At 41.9% G+C, this 19,051-nt stretch overlaps 1 protein-coding gene across 6 annotated transcripts; it reads right to left on the minus strand.

Annotated features, from left to right (window-relative positions):
• Positions 1-590: 590 nt before the first annotated feature.
• On the minus strand, positions 591-17,889 carry ACTR8 (actin related protein 8). Of its 6 annotated transcripts, none has more exons than XM_045493201.1 (13): positions 16,100-17,889; positions 12,970-13,140; positions 11,623-11,733; positions 10,861-10,965; positions 10,129-10,302; positions 7,950-8,043; positions 7,600-7,732; positions 6,002-6,155; positions 4,890-4,985; positions 3,767-3,907; positions 2,561-2,825; positions 1,678-1,841; positions 591-875 (listed from the first exon to the last, which is right to left on the minus strand). In XM_045493201.1, exons 1-13 carry the CDS (start codon positions 16,220-16,222, stop codon positions 732-734), a joined length of 1,875 nt encoding a protein of 624 aa, XP_045349157.1. In that variant the 5' UTR covers positions 16,223-17,889; the 3' UTR covers positions 591-731. The 6 variants fall into 6 exon arrangements, with proteins under 6 accessions (XP_045349157.1, XP_045349161.1, XP_045349160.1 ...); XM_045493205.1 differs by lacking the exon at positions 16,100-17,889 and adding an exon at positions 15,628-16,011; XM_045493204.1 differs by lacking the exon at positions 16,100-17,889 and adding an exon at positions 14,111-14,575.
• Between the last annotated feature and the right edge of the window lie 1,162 nt (positions 17,890-19,051).

A 19,051-nucleotide genomic window follows, 5' to 3' on the forward strand; every position in this document is an offset into this window, starting at 1 on the left:
ACAACAGAAGTTAACAACTCGAAATTATACCTGAATTATTTCTATTTGGCTTTAGGAAGGAAATGAATTTTCCTTCTCAGTTTTTGTTGTTTTGGTCAGATAATGACGATTTTCTTTCCCCAAGCCCACCTGGAAGCATGTCAGGTAACAAAAGCCGGCCCACCCAGCTTTAAATCTTTGCCTCTGGAAATCCAAACCTCTATGGTCACGATCTTTTTTGTAATCCAACAGAAAAAAAGAAAAAAACTTTTTTTCTTCTTATTTGGAATTCCAAGAGCACAGAGGAGTCACAACATGTGTGCCTGCTATAACACATGAGGGAAATGGCATGACTGGACAGTTCTCAGGATTCAGGTACATGAGTCATATACCCACCCCTATGGCTGCATGTGATTGTCTGAGGACACCGAGGTCAACTTAAACCAAGGCATACATATGAGAGCCATACAACAGCAACATTTCCTGTCATCAGAGAGCTCCTGCCACCCTGAGAAAGGGGCAGGAGAGTTTGCCACTGAAGACTAAGTTCGCATTTATCCTTAAATGTCCTGACTACAAAAACAGCTTATAATTTCACACCAAAGTCCTGCTGTCAACATAAAAGTTAAAATTCATTTATTTTCCATGAAACTTAAGCATCTGAGTCAATAAATTAAAATACATATATTCTTTAAGAGTCTTTATACCAGGATGCTTATTTTTGGTCTTCAACACTGACTTCCTGCCCACTTTCACCACACAAAAGCAGCTCGCTCTCGTAACATGCGGACACCAAAGCGCTGCCATTCTCTCTGATAGATCCACAGCTCCTGTGTCGTGTCCAAACAAGCCAGCACGGCCCCTCCTTTCCATGCAATCAGCCGGGGATCCATGTCCTAGAGCAGTGACACAGCAAAAGCAGACAAGACGTATACTTAATAATTTCCTTGTATTTGGGAGTAGAAAAAAACCCTGCTGAATCAATACTTAAAACAGCCAGATTTTCAACCTGCATTAAAGACTCATTCATGCAGGACCCATGAACTACAGACATCTCTCTGTTCCAACTGACAGGAAAACTTTTTAGTGTTTATTATTGAAGATGCTACTACTATTATTCCACCAATAGGCCCCATACGCAGAAACAGACATAAGGAAATTACTTATTCTGAAGTTAGAGGGGAGTAAATATATCCCGTAATACCTCCCTCAGTATTAAAATTAAATAAGAACATTTCCAGGAACTGTTTGTGAGATATAATGCAATACAGATACAATCTCTTTCTAAATTCCTGGGCTTATGTTTCTTTCCAAGATAGTTCAGGCCAAAAGGATCCTTAATGATGCCCTGGTCCAGGGATCAGCAGCAGATCTTTAACATGAAAGCTAAAACTGAAGTTTTTCCGGCCAAGACCCGCCAGTCTTCTCCTTGCCCACCCAGTCCTTTTCCAAAGGCATGGCTTCTGGAAGCCAGCCGTGCTGGTCTGGAGAGCACAGCGGGGTCTAACACCCAGGAATCCAGATGCCCACCCAGAGGTCCTTGCATCAAATCTGTGACCTACTGAAAGAAATCTTTCCACTTGCCCACACCCTCAAGAGCTGTCCGGATGCAAGCTCATGCCTTCCAGGATTTTATTACAATTAGAATCAGTGCTGGTTTCATTCACATACAATCCAACTGCACCATGGACAACAGACCTTGGGCCTTGTGATCACGTCCACATTCTCAATAATTCGCCTGAATGAAGGTGGCATTTTGTTGAGAATTCTGTGCTGCAGAAATTCTTGAGCTTTATGAAACATCAAACCACCTCCTACCACCAGGATGGAACTGTACATCTTCTTTTTGGTATCATCAGATGCTGAAAAGACAATGATATTCCTTCCACTCTTTCTTCCATATCCACCACTGGGCCAAGCCACCACCATCTCGTTTGGACAACTGAGGGTCCTCAAAGCTCTCTCTCCAACCCACCCTCAACAATGCAGCCAGAAGAACCTTGCAAAACACCAAAGTGAACATGCTGCTGCACCCCCCACCCTGCGACTTGCAGGATTAGGACCAAAATTTCTACGGGAGCCTACAAAGTCTACTGTGGCGTGACTCACTGCTTCTCCAGCCCTATCCTGGCATCTCACCTCCCAGCCACGCTGGCCTCCACACAGGCCTCTTCCTTTGCCTGGAATGCCACCTGGTGACCTTCTCACCTCCTAGACCGTTCTCAAATGGCTCTTCCCTAAGAAAAGATTCCCTGCCTCCCACCATCTATACCTCCTCCTACCAGTAAAAATCCCTTATTAAGTCCCTCAATCAGAAGCTCTCAGAGTCCGCTCAATTTTCCCTTTTGTTCAACTTTGCAGCACCAGTCAAGAGTTGTAATTTCACACTTGTGTGACAATTTAACTTCTTTGGTTTCCTCCACTAGGCTATATGCTCAACAAGGCTGGGAACCACTTCCTAACACCGGACAACGCAGGCACAAAGCATGTGCCCAACACTTTTTCAATGCATATGCTACGCAGCACAACCACACCCTAGCCTGAACCAATTCACCTAACTGCTATCTTACAACGTGCTTACAACAGCAGTCTATGCTGTGAAGAATGGCTTTATCCAGGCCCAGGGCCTTCCCTTCAAACAGCGAGATGGCAGTCTTCCTGGACATCAGTGCTGTGAGAGCCTCCTCAGATTCATTGCCGGCCATCAAACAGTCTCCCTGGGAGGATCCCAAATCCACCTCCTGGGCATGGAGTCTTTCTGGAAGATCAGAGGACTGGCCACGAAGATCCCCTTCAAATCCAATGGGTTTGGATGCAGACTTTCGGTCAGCAGTAGCTTTTGCAGACTTTAAATCAAACAAAAGGACAATCAAATGGATGGTATGAATGTAACAGAATAGTGCTGATGTTCTCCAGCTAGACCCCACCCCTCCCTACTACACTACTTTATACTACTATAAAACAAAGGTCCACCACTGTGGTGCAGAGGGAATACACACTAGCAGGTGGCCAAGCACCTGCACCCACTCCCAGATCACCTGGGAGTGAGACGTGGTGTACAAAAGATGAGGGTGTGCTGACAATTCCAAAGCAGCCATTGGCAAGAAGGGCAAGTCTCACAACTATTACTGGTTGGATTTGCAAATTGAAATGACAGTGTACACGGACATTTCCCCCTTGAACTGAGTTTTTAAGTGGAGAATTTCAGTAGAATTCTTGTGCCTGTGCCTCCTACCTAATCCTCATTTTCAGACCTTATCCAACCACCTCATGCTCACCATTGGGACAGGGACAAAGACTAGAAAAGGTTTATAAGCTCTCCTCTCTCCATCCTGAGCTGCTGTTTCACTGGGAGAGAAGAGCTTTCATTTGTGCCCCTGTATCAGACATCCTATTACTTGGATCATCAGCTCTGGACAAAAGAATTCAGCTTTTTGCCTAGGCCACATACCTTTTACATTATAATTTTAAAAATAGGTGAGATTTTACTAAAAATACTCACTACTGGATAAACATTCAAAAGTAGATAGCTTTCACACCAAAAATAAATATTTTATTAAATTAACTTTTAAATCTGTGGACTGGTATTCTGAAAATTGGCTTCATGTGTGCTGAATGAAGAACTCTGTCATCTGACTTGAAATTTAGACTTCATCACATCTCCAGTTCTAAAAACAGTATTAGCTTCAGTATGTAGTAGACTGCAGTGACTGCGCGGACCCACTAATCACGGGCAAACTTCCGCAGGGACCAAGCTGTCTCCTCTCACACCAGAATTTCTGCAGACCTGTTCTTGCTTGCTCTGCGTGGCCAGCAGATAATGCTCATCATGAGGATCCTCAGGGTCACCCTGGGATCTGTGCTGCAAGGTTGTCATCTTCTGTCCAACAATTCCAAAAGTTGCTGGGTAAAACAAAGCCATTGGAGCCTGTGCAAGTAAGGAAAAGAATGATCAACCAAGGACATGTGGCTTTCTGAAAAAAACTGATCTATTAAATTCTGTCCTTCCCAAAACAAAATTGGCAGATCAGATCCTAGAAGGCAGACTCAATAAACATTCTCTTTTGGGAGTAGCATTATTTCTTCATTGCACAAGAGGCGAGAAAACTTAACAGAAATCATCCAACTGAATGAGTGATGTGACACCACAAAGAGAAATGTCAAAACGTGTAATGCAAGTGGCAAATAAGCTACTTTATAATTTCCTAATAAGAACAGTCCTTCTCTCTCTAAATAGTAACAAATCACATAGCAGCTAATTAAAAAGATGGCCCTCATCATCTATTCTAATCTGTACTCTATCGGTGGCTTAAAAGCTGGTTTAGCAGGGGCACCTGGGTGGCTCAGTCGGTTGAGTGTCTGACTTTGGCCCAGGTCATGATCTCACCGTTGGTGGGTTCAAGCCCCACACCAGGCTTTGCATTCACAGCGTGTAGCCTGCTTTGGATTCTCTGTCTCCCTCTCTCTCTGCCCCTCCCTCCCTCACCCTCTCTCTCTCAAAAATAAACACTAAACAGGGGCGCCTAGGTGGCTCAGTCAGTTGGGCATCAGACTTCGGCTCAGGTCACGATCTCACGGTTTGTGAGTTTGAGCCCCGTGTCAGGCTCTGTGCTGACAGCTCAGAGCCTGGACCCTGCTTCGAATTCTGTGTCTCCTTCTCTCTCTGCTCCTCCCTTGCTCATGTTCTCTCTCCCTCTCAAAAATAAAGACTAAAAAAAAAAAAAAATTTTTTTTTTAAAAATAAACACTAAACATAATGTTTAAAAAAAAAAAAAAAGCTGGCTTAGCAGCTAATCTATACCAGTTGACATTCTAACCTCACGAGGTTTCACACAAGTGCATATTCTCTCAGTGTGAGTGAACCAGGTCAGCTTTCTTTCTACCCACAGAAATATACACCCATATGTTACCTGGAGTTTTTCATCTCCTAATCGAAACTGGTAAAGTAGGGCAGGGGAATCCGGATGTCGAATCTGAAACTCATGATCCTGAAGCCCAGAGATGTCCTGATTCCAGGAAAAGATGCTGTCAGTGAGCCAGTAAAAGTGCATGTAAACTCCTCAAATTATAGTTAAGCCTCTCCACAATCCAAATCTCACTTATAACAAGACTGCCCTGCAACTTTGTACCATTCCACCTGGAACTTACTGAAATAAGAGTCAAAATGTACCTTGCTTCCCTTTTAACAATTCCAAAATTTCTACCATCTGCATTTTTTTTCATTATTGAGACATACGAATACAATTACCCAAATCAATAAGCAAATTTTCTCAATAACTGTGAAATGCTACCAGTCTTAGGTTCCTCAAAATTCCATTATTCAGAATTAGATAGTCTGAAAAAAATGTTAGGGAAAAAAAAGTCTGACACAGAATGCATAAAAAGGTAGGAATCCACATACAACAATGTTGGCAACATTAAGTGCTTCAAATGATGCCATTTTATTAAATGTCTGCACCTATATATTTATTACATGTAAAGGTGTATCTTCAACCTTTATCGGAATGATCAGAGATCCTAAAAAGAAAGGAATTTCTTACACACTCTTTCTTAAAAAAGACAGCTGTATTTTCTAGAGTCTGAGACACATCCTGATGGCTCTGACCTTACCAAAACACCCTCACTCCTTAACAGCTTCCACTTCAAGGCTCTGTCAACTTGGGTTGAAAGGGTGGCATAACATTGTTACTTTTTTTTTTTAATGTTTATTTTTGAGAGAGAGAGAGAGAGAGAGAGAGAGAGAGAGAGAGAGAGAGAGAGACAGAGCACAAGCAGGGGAGTGGCAGAGACAGAGAGGGAGACACAGAATCCGAAACAGGCTCCAGGCTCTGAGATGGCAGCACAGAGCCCAACGCAGGGCTCGAACTCGGGAACGGTGAGATCATGACCTAGGCTGAAGACAGATGCTCAACTGACTGAGCCACCCAGGCGCCCCAACATGGTTACATTTTTAACTGCCTTTTAAATGTCTTAAATTTTTCCTGGAAATAAAAATCATCAGCAATTTTGATTTTGCTCCCACCTGATCTAAATGACAAAAAGTTTCTTTAAGGTGCTGTAGAAGAAGACAATCCATTTTATTTGTTAGCTGGCATTCTCGGTAAGGGAACCCAGCTCGCTGCATCAGCCAGTAGAAACACCTTGACACGTCAGAGCCCCCATACGCCAGACAGAGCCTAGAGTTAAAAGAAAAGGCAGGTGGGTAATCTGTCAGTCAATAAGGTGCAAAGGGCGTTTCAAAAAATCCATCATGCAGAGAAACATGACAAGTCTCAAAAGATGTCTAATGCATGAATAGACTGAAAGGACAGGATGGACGGATGGGATGGAGAAATGGACTCCAGCACACAACCAGGGGTGGGCACCTAGGAGCAGTCATGCTATTTGCAAAAAGTCCAAGAAACAGAATACACATGACTAAATGCAGCTCATTCCTAAGTCACTATGTTTATCATACACTAGCTGTTTCCCTGTCTTGTATTCACCAGCATACCAAGTTCACAGGCAGTGACATCATAGGACAAACTCATGGGAAGAAAGTTTAGAGTGTACTACCCACTAACTGAATGGTTCTACAATTCGGAAAGAACACTGCTATGTTATTTTAGCAGTAGGAGACCTAGGTCCAGTATTTTCTCCACACTTTAAGAACCAATGGCATCAGCCAATACAAACAGTGGATGAGCCACAATAACTCACACTGGGTTTTTGAATGCACCATAACTTGGGGTGGGAAGCAATAGAGATTAACCTTCCTCATGGACTGGTTAGGCCCGCTTTCCAATGTTTCTCTACCCTGTGACTCAAACTACCTATGTGAGGGATAAGAACTACAGCATCCTGAAGAAGCCATCCTGGGAGCACAAGATGTTGCAGAGAACCTGTATGTGCACTGCCTGTGTTGGGCTTGTCTAGGGAAGGACAAGCAGCAAACTTGTGCCTGATATCTCTCACATCAGTGATGACATCACAAAGGGAACAGACAAGGAAGCTACTCATCACTCACTGAACAATTACGACAAAAGCAAATACTCAAATGCTAGCTAGTTAGAGAATTCAGACCTGAAAACCTATTTTCCCCTACACGTCTTGTCTAAATAAAACTTTGCTATGAGCATAATTGGTATTTTCACTCCAGACCACAGCAAGACACAGAGCTAACACTACGCCAAGCAGGGATCTTCAGGAGCTGCTGATGTGAACTCACAGCAGAGAACTCCAACAGGAAAGGTAAAATCAGTGCTCTGTAGCCTTGCTAGAATTTGTATTTCCACAACTGTGAATATAATTCCTTATAAAAATTTCATTTCTAAGGGGCCCCTGGGTGGCTCAGTCTGTTAAGCGTCCGACTTCCGCTCAGATCATGATTTCGCGGTTTGTGAGTTCGAGCCCCGCATCGGGCTCTGTGCTGACGGCTCAGAGCCTGGAGCCTGCTTCCCATTCTGTGTCTCCCTCTCTCTCTGCCCCTCCCCCACTTGTGCTCTGTCTCTGTCTATCAAAAATGAATGTAAAGAAAAAAAAAAATTAAAAAAAAATTTCATTTCTAACTTGTGATGCTTTATAGCTGAACAGGCTGTGAGGGGAGAAGGAGCAGAGAAAGCCACCTTCCAAGGTCCTTACCGAGTATTCCGATGAGAGACCCCATCCTCCACACAACACACACTTGTCTTCTGATCTCCAACATCTACGATACAAGTGCTGCTTAAACCACTTCCAAAGGTGGCACACACAGACTCCTGATGGACCACAATCCCTGAGACACAAAGGCAGAGGAGCCATCAGCTAGGCAGCAGTAAAGATCGTAAGACAGACATTCAGTTAAAGTCTGGAAACCCCTGAGCAATCGTCCAAGCACAGCAGATCCTCTCAGAATAAACATTTCAAGAAAGCAGTGAATTACATTAACTTTGTCAATAAAAACAGAAAACCAATCTCATTTCAGGTAGATTTCTCTGGATTATAGGACATACCTGAAAAACCCATCTTCATTAAGATCATATTCACTAGTTCTTTCACATGCTGTTTATTATAGATATCAGGAATCAGCAAGATACATCTATAATACTAAAAAGAAAAACAAAGGGGAAAAAAAAAAAGATAAAACAGTTAATGCTAAAGTCCGGTCAAAATAAATGTCACTACATTTGTCTTCAGAGAGGATTCTCTCTAAAGGATGGCAACAATGATTAGGGGCACGAAACAAAACCTCAACCCCCCTGCTATCTTTGGGGTTTAATGAAAACACTAATGTTGAAGTTGTGTGAGAATTTTTTTTTCCCTTTAAATTATTAAAAACTTGTCAAATGGTATCACAACCCCAGATTTCAAAATATACTACAAAGCTATAATAATCAAGACCATATGATACTGGCACAAAAATACACATATAGATCAATGAACAGAATAGAACCCAGAAATAAACCCACACATATATGGTCAATTTGACACAGGAGGCAAGGATATACAATGGGAAAATATCTCTTCAACAAATGGTGCTGGAAAAACTGGACAGTTACATGCAAAAGAACGACACTGGACCACTTTCTTAAACCATTCACAAAAATACATTAGAAATGAATTAAAAATGGAGATGTGAGACCTGAAATGATAAAACTCCTAGAAGAAAACACAGGCAGCAAATTCTTTGACATCAGCCTTAGCAACATTTTTCTGGTTTCCTCAGGCAAGGGAAACAGAAGTAAAACTAAACTATTGGAGCTATAGTAAAGTAAGTTTGCACAATGAAGAAAGCCATCAACAAAACGAAAAGGCAACCTTACCTGATTGGAGAAGGTATTTGCAAATGATATATCTGGTAAGTGATTAACAGCCAAAATATATAAAGAACTTCTACAACCCAATACCAGAAGAACAAATAATCCAATTAGAAAATGGGCCTTGGACCTCAATAGACACATTTTTCCAAAGACATAGAGATGGCCAACAGACACATGAAAGGATGCTCAACATCACTAATCATTAGGCAAATGCAAATCAAAACCACAATGAGATATCACCTCACAACTGTCAGAATGGCTAGTATCAAACAGACAAGAAAAAACAGGTGTTGGCAAGGATGTGAAGAAAAAGGAAACTGTTGGTAGGAATGTAAATTGGTACAGCTGCTACGGACAACAGAATGGAGATTCCAAAAAAAATTAGAAATAGAAATAACGCACAATCCACAGTAGTAGTAACTCCACTACTATTACCCAAAGAAAATGAAAACAGTAATTTTAAAAAATATATGCATTCCTAATTTCAGTGAAGCATTATTTACTACAGCCAAGATATGGAAGCAACCTAAGTGTCCACTAATAGATAAATGGATAAAAAAGATTGGTATATACACATAATAGAATATTACTCAGCTATATAAAAGAATGAGATCTTGCTATCTGCAATAACATGGATGGACCTAGAGGGTATTATGCTAAGTGCGGTAAGTCAAAGAAAGATAAATACCATACGATTTCACTTACATGTGGAATCTAAAATACAAAACAAATGAAAAACCAAAAAAAGCAGAAACAGACCCATAAATACAGAGAACAAATTAGTAGTTGCCAGATGCAAGGAAGGTGGGGGATGGGAAAAATGCGTGAAAGAAAGTGGGAGATAGAGGTTTCCAGTTATAGAATGAATAAATCATGGGGATGAAAAATACAGCATAGGGAATACAGTCCTCGGTATTGTAACAGCACAGTATGGGGACAGACAGTAGCTACACTTGGGGTAAGCGCAGCATTATGTATAGTGTTGCCAAATCACTGTGCTGTACCTGAAACTAATGTGTCATTGTATGTCAACTATACTTCGATTAAAAAAGAAAACCAAAAACAAAAACAAAAACAAATTTTGTGAAATTAAAAATAAGACAAACTTATGTCCCAAAAAAGGCCCAGAGAGAAGGCATAAACATGAGCAAGTTTGCTGGTTGCAGAGCAATAGAGACAGACACCAAAGAAACAGTAAGAAAAAGAGAAGGCACCAGAACTGAAGTCAGCCAAGAAGGAAAATACCCTCCACACCTTAAGGCTGAGAATGCTTCAAGGACACTAGATTACAAACAACTCAGGAATACGTACTTAAACACAAGTAAGACAAGACTCTTAAAGGCAATCCAAGTAACTGGGAATTTTAGCTCACCTTTAAATCTTTGAGTGGAATTTCCAAGTATTTTTGTATTGCATGAGACCATATTACTTCAATATCTGCCAGAACAGCCGTAAGGGAGCCCCCAGGTCCTGGGTGGATATTTAACTGACCTCTTCTGATAGGCCAGTGAATATTATAACAGTCCAATGGATTAACATACAAAGCCTAGAAAAGACAGGGAGATGAATACATTGTTAAACTTTTCTTGGGCATTTTCTGAATGCACATTTAAACATCTAAGATCATGGGCATTGAAGAGGGCATCTTTTGGGATGAGCACTGGGTGTTGTATGGAAACCAATTTGACAATAAATTTCATACAAAAAAAAAAATCTAAGACCAGAGTTATGATTAACATTTGCTCACTATTCTAATTAATTTTTTTTAATGTTTATTTTTGTTGTTGTTGTTGAGAGAGAGACAAGAATGAGCGGGGGAAGGAAAGAGAGAGAAGGAGACACGGAATCCGAAGCAGGCTCTGGGCTCCGAGCTGTCAGCACAGAGGCCAACACGGGGTTTGAACTCACGAACCTGAGCTGAAGTCAGATGCTTAACGGACGGAGCTACTACCCAGGCGCCCCCATTTGCTCACTATTCTAAATGCTGAGAGTGGAGTACCTAACATCACAGGAGCCTGTGTGAGTATCTGGGCCTGCAAGGAAGATGGAAGATGGTGAATTCTAGGAAACAACTAGAACTGGATGGTGCTGCAAAGTTCCCTACCTCTTCTCCCACCAAAAACTCAGGGTGATGAGATGTGTTTGTCCACTTATTTCCAGAACAGTGATCTAAAATTGCAGGTCGCATCTGCTTGTTGTAGGAGCGTGCCTGAAATAAAAGAACATCAGAAAACTCTCTGAATTTTTGCAAGAAAAAAGGAGAGGGGGAAGGAAAAATGTAGTATGAGTCCTCTTTTCTCCTCTCTCACATACCAGATATAGTAGATTACAAAATGTAATCACAAGCCCTAAATATCTGGCAAAATACTGACTGGTCACAGGAAGATTCTCTTGGCCTTTTCTACAATTGTGATTTTTTACCCATGTTTTTAAAACCTAGACTGTGATTCATAACCAGTCCAAAATCACTACTATACTCTGCTTAAAACTGAATACACATTTGTGTATCATACCAACTCACGTCCACTCCTAACAGTATTTTTTATCATATTAGAATGACAAATGTAGGAAGAACATAGCTTCCCATGTTCTTACAGATCCTGGAATTATACACTTAAGACCATCAGGTAAACTATAAATGTTTATGAACTTGCCATAAGAAACACCATCTTTTCAATTATTCAGCATGCCCAAGCATTTGTGACACTGATTTGGATATTCTGTAGGTGGTTATGAATGGTTTTTTCTTCCTCTTTTAAGGAAATCCTACCTTTAATTTGCATAATGAAACTGAGAGAGTACACAATTGGCATTATGACACAATAGCAGTTAAAGAATAAATCTGAAGAAAGAGTTAAGGGTGAACCTGTTCAGGGGACACGGGAATCCGTCTTGTGCCATTTGACATCTTTTTAGACCATATTGCTTGATCCACCATTTTAAGGCCATTTTGTCTTTGTTCATTACTTTCTGGTTTCTGGGGGAAAAGTGAGAGATGAGCAGTACAAAGGATTCAGTGAAAAGAGAAAGCAATTTGGCAAACTACTAATTTAATCCACCAAGAAGAAATGCTCCCTCATCAACAAGTAGCAGTATTTCCTTAATCTTTGTCATACGTATCAATCTTAAGAACTCAAAGTAATCATTTTACTATTTATAAATTAAAAAGTCAGAAAGGAACCCTCACCCATAAACCCAACTATTTGCAAAAATCTATAACCTCAAGGAAGTCTGAATGACAAAATTTTTCATAGCACTGATCAGGATAGCTACTTTGTATTTATAAAGTATTTCAGAGACTTTTCCATACATGTACATAATTCTCATTATTCTCGATTTTGTAACAATGCTACATTCACTCATGTGTTATTTTGTTTAATCAGCAGGTATTCAAGTTGCTGTGACATTATAAGGAATAATCTGTAAACATCTCTGTGAAAAAGTTATTGTTTTTCTATCAACTTTTACTCCTGACATTTATGCCCTACAAAAGAATTGTAAGATCCAAAAATATAAATGAATTTAGACTCTTATACTCTCAAGTTACATTTAGGCTTAGAAATGGGACTTACACAGTCTTCCAGTCATGCTAAAAAAAAAAAAAAATCCTAAAGTTTACTATTTGAAGTATAGAAACTGCAAATTCCTAAAACTACCTTCGATCTAAAACTTAAACGTGGATTACGATGCAAAATATATATTTTAATATCTACCACGAAATACTTTCTCATAATTACTGTCTGCAAGATAAGATAAAGTAAATGCTACCTACAAGGATATATGTAGTTTTGCCTTCAGATTACAATTTGACCTAAGATTGTAGTAACTGATTATAACAATTCAATTTACTTATAGATTGAAAATACAAGCTCAATACACACTGTATATCTGGAAGAGAAAAATTTGGCAGTTAATAGAGACCTTAAGGCATTATTTTAAGTGAGCGACATCACCTTCATCAATACCCAATTCATATTGATGGGTGAAAAAATTTTTAATTTACTTTTGTTATAATTATTTCTGTACAATCTAACACTGCTAGCTCAGATGAAAAATACTACTTGTAACCCTGAATGATGTTATTATTTTAAAACGCATTAAAGCTATGAAGATGGAGATGTTTATTCAAGTATACTGTGTATACTTGAATGTGTAAGCTCTCCCAAAGAAACCACCTTGGGCTTTCTCTCCAGATCCTCCATTTCTGACTTACATTTAGTCCTTCCCTTAGGAGCCAGTTGTCCTTGTATAGTGGCTGCCCTTGTTGTTTGTGCCTTCGTGCAATTACATGAGGAATGCTAGCAGGAAGTGTGTCTGTAGCTCGCCCAATCCTTAAGGTTGTTGAACCTGGGTGTATGACAACAATGAAGTTGCTCTGGATTTGCTGCAAATACAAAACACAGGAGTGTGACCTTGGTAAATAATATGCAGGTAACAAGTTAAATAACACGTAGGTAACAGGCAAGACTAAGAAGTTAAGTTTCCTATGACTATCAGACTCAAAGGTATCAGAATAATTCACTGAAGGTAGCTCTTTGAGAGGCATCCAATTATTGCTCTCTGCCTGAATGCAAACTCTTAGTATTTCTGTGCTCCCAGGATCTGACCACAGTACACAGGTCAGTATTTGTTTAAATGAACAAAACCATAATTATCTAATGCAAGTTAACCTATAATTACTGGGCATTTCTGTGCTAGGTACTGGGGGTACAATGGTGACCAAGACAAAATCCTGACCACCAGAGAACTTTCAGATTACTAGGGGTCACAGGCAAGGAATACACGTGGGGAATACCATGACTAGTGAAGTACTACTAGCTAAAGCTGAATCACTTAAAGATGCTTAGATTCTAAGCCTCCACTACACATTTTCTGATTCAGAATTTCCAGGGAGAGCCACCATTCCTGCACAACTCCTTAGCTAGTAAGGAGCTGCCCTTGAGCTACAGATGTGTCTTCTTGTATGTATCCATTTAAAACATTTCCATAGTTTGCCCGTAAGATAGTCAGGAACCTCTGAGATCAAGACCCTGTCTACTTCTCTAACCTTACTTGAGGACCACTTCCTTTCTCTTTAATCTTCCTAATCTAGATCTCTCTTGATTTCTTGGGGCACCTGGGTGGTTCATCTGGTTAAGCATCGGACTTCGGCTCAGGTCATGATCTCACAGCTCATGAGTTCAAGTCCCTCGTCGGGCTTTGTGCTGACAGCATAGAGCCTGGAGCCTGCTTCAGATTCTGTGTCTCCCTCTCTCTCTACCCCTCCCTCCACTCATACCATCTCTCTCTGTCAAAAGTAAATAAACATTAAAAAAAATTTTTTTTAATTTTAGCTATCTCTTGATTTAACTCACCACTCTGACTTCCAGATCTTCACAAAGGCAGCTCCCTTTGCCTGCCACGTCCTTTCTCCCTGGTAAATCCTACTTTCCCCTTCAGTTCTGAAGTTAAATGTCATCAGATTAGGTTTGCTTGTCCCCTTACAATATAACCTTATGGTACCCTTTTTCTTGACACTTGTCATTCTTGTAATTTTTTACTGTCTGCCCTCCCAACAGACAAAAACCTTCATGTAAAAAGGGATCACTTCTGTCTTGTTCACTATCTATGCCCAGTGCACAGCGCACAGGATCCTAGGAGCTATTGAAAGCAGCACTTTCACATGGCTGGCATGATGTTAAACAGTACTTCCCAAGCTTTTTTGTGCTATGGCAGACATTTGTCCAGTAGACTGGAGTGAAAAGATGAAACTGCTTGCCATTGGAGATACCTGTACCTCATTAATGGCACACAGGCTGCAGCACATTGATCAGAAAGCTCTGGGGTAGTAATGGCAGTTTTCCAAAACATGGACAAATATTTTTTAACAACTACATATTTATTTTAACATTTCAGGAAAAAACTAGCCAGTACATCCCACACATCACTTCATGAATATTATTACTTAAATAAGACCAAGTAAAAGAAGTTATTAAGCAAATAATGGATATGAAAAAAACATAGAGAACACGGAAAAACTAAAGGGTGTTCTACAACTGACTGGATTAAGGAAATGTTGCTATAGTGGCTAAGGGCCCAGGATCTGGATTCACAGATTTGTCTTCAAATTCATACTGCACCACTTCCTTGCTCTGGATGAGGTTCCTACCTCACAGAGCTATTGTGAGGCTTAAGCGAATTAATCCTGCAGCCCAGGGTCTGTCTAACCTTCCAAAGTTCTGCACTGCCTTCAGAAGAGACCAGACTCTTTCTTTATGCCTCTCATGATAGGCCCCGCTACAATCTCCTGCCCCACCTCTCACTCCCTCTTCTTCCTCACTTCCAGACACCCTGATCACCAACACTTGATCTCCTCTCCTGACCCAGGTCTCTTCCACACTGTTCTCCTTCCGAGATTTCCCCTAACTCCTAATCACTCTTTGGGTCTTAGTCCAAACGTCATTTCCTTTAAAACCTTCTCAGACCATCAGGGCCAGAGGAGACACCTGCTGTGTGTGCCCAACACTTCCCTATGGCCTTCTGTACTAGCCCATCTGACACCATATGCCCTGATACCTGCTGCCCAACTGTGAGCTCTACCCTCCTGCCTCCCAGTCACAGAATGCTAAAGAATCATACAGGGTGGGAATGTGCAAGGCCCATACAGATCATCCAGCCTGCCCCATCAACTAGAAGGGCGGAGAAACAGGCCAGGGCAACAGTAACTATCACCCTGGGGGATTCTCATGAGCCAGCACGGTGCTATACATCCTACAGCTGCCTGAACAGTTGGGTGTTATCCTTAACCCAGCCACCAGTTAGGAAGCTGCCTCACAGACGTCCAACATGAAATTCTGACCACGTAAATGCCTTATTTTTGCTGTGAATGTACCCATTTTCCTACGGGAATGTTGGTATTTTTTCATTCATCAGTAGGAATACACACACACAGGTCCCTTGCCGGCCATGCTACGACAAATAATTTTTTTCTGGTTGGTATGACTTCATCTTGTTCTGATTTTGACACACGAACTCTTCTTGTCCATTCAGACGATCGTCTGCCTTTTCCTTGCTTTATGCTGGAATCGGCCTCCACTCCCAAAGATAGCCTTCACACAGGAAAACGCCTGCACCGCCAAGTGTCGCTGCCCGGCGCTAAACTCCACCTGCGCTCACTGACACTCCACAGCTGCTTGGAAGGCAGGCAAGGGCCCGGGGCCCATACCACGGCCGACCGGACAGACAACCACCACCCGCGCCAGCCACGAAGGTGGGGGCCGGAAACCTTGCCTCGCCGCCTGCCTTTTCACCCCCGCCCAACCGGAAGGCCTTCTTCGAGACCCGCCCCCAGCGCCGCGCCGCACCTCCTGCAGCGACTCCGGCACCAGCGCTGGCACGATGGGTCGTTTCACGCCGCGCTGCTCCTTCTCCTTCTCTCCGCCCTTCTCCTTCCCGTTCTCAGCGTCCCCCTTCTCCGCCTGGGTCATCGCGGCCGCTGACAAACCCCGACCTCCAGCCTCAGGGACGCACGGCGCCCGCCGGAGCCGGCTGGGCCCCCGCGCACGCGCAGCCTCCCGGCCTGGTGCCCGGCAACCAAGATGGCGACGGACAGCCGCCCCAGAGGCTTCCGGGAAAGCGGAGGGCGGTGCTGTTCAGAGGAGGACGGGGCGGGAGTGGGGCGTGGATGGGTGGGTGTTGCTGTGATTTGTCCTGGCGGTGGGATGCCCGAAGCCTCCTTGTTTTTCCTTTCGAGCGCTACACCCGGCATCGCGTTTTGCCCTCACAATAGGAAGCCTCTATTCTTGGTTTCCTAGACCCTAACTGCTCCTAGTTCTCCTCATACTGCGCTGGTTAGGTTCAGAACAGCTTCTGAGCTGTTTTCTTGAGTTTTCTTGAGTTAGGGCGCCTCTCTCTACACCCCTGGGATGACTTTATCCGGTTTCATGGCTTTGCATATGAATATAACTCCCAGGTTCATGATTCCAGTCTGGAAGTGACCCTGAGATCCAGACTGATAACCAACAGCCTATTTGGTATCTCCACGCGTATGTCCACAAGGCATAGCAAACTTACATGCGCCCAAACTGGAACTCTTGATACCCGCGCCATCCCCTCCGCCCCCAGCCTACTCCCATTTTCACCATCTCAGTAAATATCACTTTGATTCTGCAGTTGTCCAATCTATCAGTAAATCCTGCAGTCTCTAAAATATATCTTGAATGAATCCACTTCTCCATCCCTACGGTTACCTAGTCCAAAACTACTATCCTCTCATCTGGACTGCAACAGCTTCTTAACCCAACTCCCTACTTCCATCTTGTCCTCCTGCAATGTGTTCTTAATGCACTTGCCCAAATGTCAACTTCTAAATTATGAAGTAATCAATACCATGTACGCAGCATTCCACTTAATACCACCTGTGAGTTATCTTGGACAAAAATTGAACCCATGCTTTACTCTCATGGTTTCCCCTTGTTCATGGAACAGAATCTAAACAAACTCACCATAGCCTAGAAGGCCATTCTTAACCCAGTTTCTGCTACCTCTAAGTTCACTTCATCTCTTTCCTTGTGTTGGCATTTCCGGTTACCCTTGCTTTCTTTCAGCTTCTCACACGTGCCAAGCCCTTCCCTTCATTGGACCACTGCTCTTGTTCCCTTTGCCTTGGGTGCTCTTCCTCAGCTGGCTCATTCTCATCCTGTCTCAACTCAAATGTCACCTCAGAGAAGACTCCCCCAGTTACCTTGTCATCTTATTTCCTTCGAAGCAGGAATTAAATCTGTACTTAGCTTGCTTGATATCTGATGAAGTCAGGACTATAGGATAACCCTAAAGAAGAGTACTGCAGAGTAGTGCTGGGCAGGGGCAGGGCAGCAGGGATCACCAATCACATGCACAGAGAAGCCTGTCACTTCCTGAGACTCTGCCCTGGTCTCCTCCCCACTACAACCTTAGGTGGAGGTTTGACAGAATGACCCTGCCATTCACCAGCCATACAATCTGGACATCATAAAACTTTCCTGACCCTTTGCATGTTATCTGTATAATGCAATGTCATCTACCTAACCCAGTGCATCAGAATTAACAATATGTAAAAGATAAAATGTCTCACGGGCTTGAGTGGTCAATAAACTGCCTTTATTATTCTTCTCCTTAAAATTGTGTTATAATTGTCCCTTTCCTTATGTTTGAAGACCAGTGTCTCATGCCACTACATCCTCATTTCCTGACAAACAGGGTTAAATAAATGCTTCTAAATAAAATATAAAAATGCTTTTACCTGAAACTTTGTTTCAAAGACTGCTGGGGGCACCTGGGTGGCTCAGCTCAGTCGGTTAAGCAGCCGACTTCAGCTCAGGTCATGATCTTGCGGTCTGTGAGTTCTAGCCCCACGTCGGGCTCTGTGCTGACAGCTCAGAGCCTGGAGCCTGCTTCAAATTCTGTGTCTCCCTCTCTCTGACCCTCCCCTGTTGATGCTCTGTCCCTCCCTGTCTCAAAAATAAATAAACGTTAAAAAAAAAAAAATTCAAAGACTGCTGAACACAAAGCAGAATTATCTGTATTATTCATTTTTCCAACAAATATTGCAGGGCCTATCACATTTAATCACTATTCAAAGCACTGGGGTAAAAAAGACAAAAATCCCTAACCTCATAGAGCTTCCATTCTAGTGAAAGAATATGAGAGTTACTAGCATTCATGGGGGTGAAAGCCAACAGGCAGTATCTTAAGCAATGGTTTAGAATTCAAATTTGTGAAGACAGCACAGAAGCCTATGATATTAAACCCACCTAGCCAATCTTCATTTTGTATGTAGCTCAGGTTTGTTGGTTATGGCTTTATAAATACCCTAATTATATTCGGTAGCAAATCTGATATTTTGTATTAAAGATTCACAGGACAAATATGTTTTGAGATAAAATTGTATGCATACTATTGAAATAAATACAATGTGATTTATTTATAAATGGGAACAAATTAACAGCGAATAGTATTTCAGAAGTTAAAAAGGTGACACTAGTTGTACTGAATACACAACCTTTTATTTTTCTTCAAATTTGGAGTTTTTTAATTATACAAAGATGACAAATTTTGTAACCTAAAAATATTTACTTATTAAAACTATATTAATACTTTCATAAACTATACAAAAAAGAATGAGACAAACATGTGCATTTATAGAACTGCATGTCAGTCATGCCAGATCCCTGGGGAGGGAATTCCCAGCACGACCTCATCTGTCTGTGAGGACACAGAGCAATTCTCGTTTAGACATACACATTCATTTGCTTGTCCAGCACGGTCAGTTCTCTACC

Source organism: Leopardus geoffroyi, chromosome A2 (assembly GCF_018350155.1).
Source record: "Leopardus geoffroyi isolate Oge1 chromosome A2, O.geoffroyi_Oge1_pat1.0, whole genome shotgun sequence".
NCBI classification, from domain to species: domain Eukaryota; kingdom Metazoa; phylum Chordata; class Mammalia; order Carnivora; family Felidae; genus Leopardus; species Leopardus geoffroyi.

Coding starts and splice junctions, on each gene's coding strand:
- ACTR8 (XM_045493201.1), bottom strand. CDS start 16,222: ATGACCCAGGCGGAGAAGGGGGACGCTGAGAACGGGAAGGAGAAGGGC. Junction 7,733..7,949: donor AATGAAGATGGGTTTTTCAG/GTATGTCCTATA, acceptor TTTGTGTCTCAG/GGATTGTGGTCCATCAGGAG. Junction 6,156..7,599: donor GTCTCTCATCGGAATACTCG/GTAAGGACCTTG, acceptor TTTTAACTCTAG/GCTCTGTCTGGCGTATGGGG.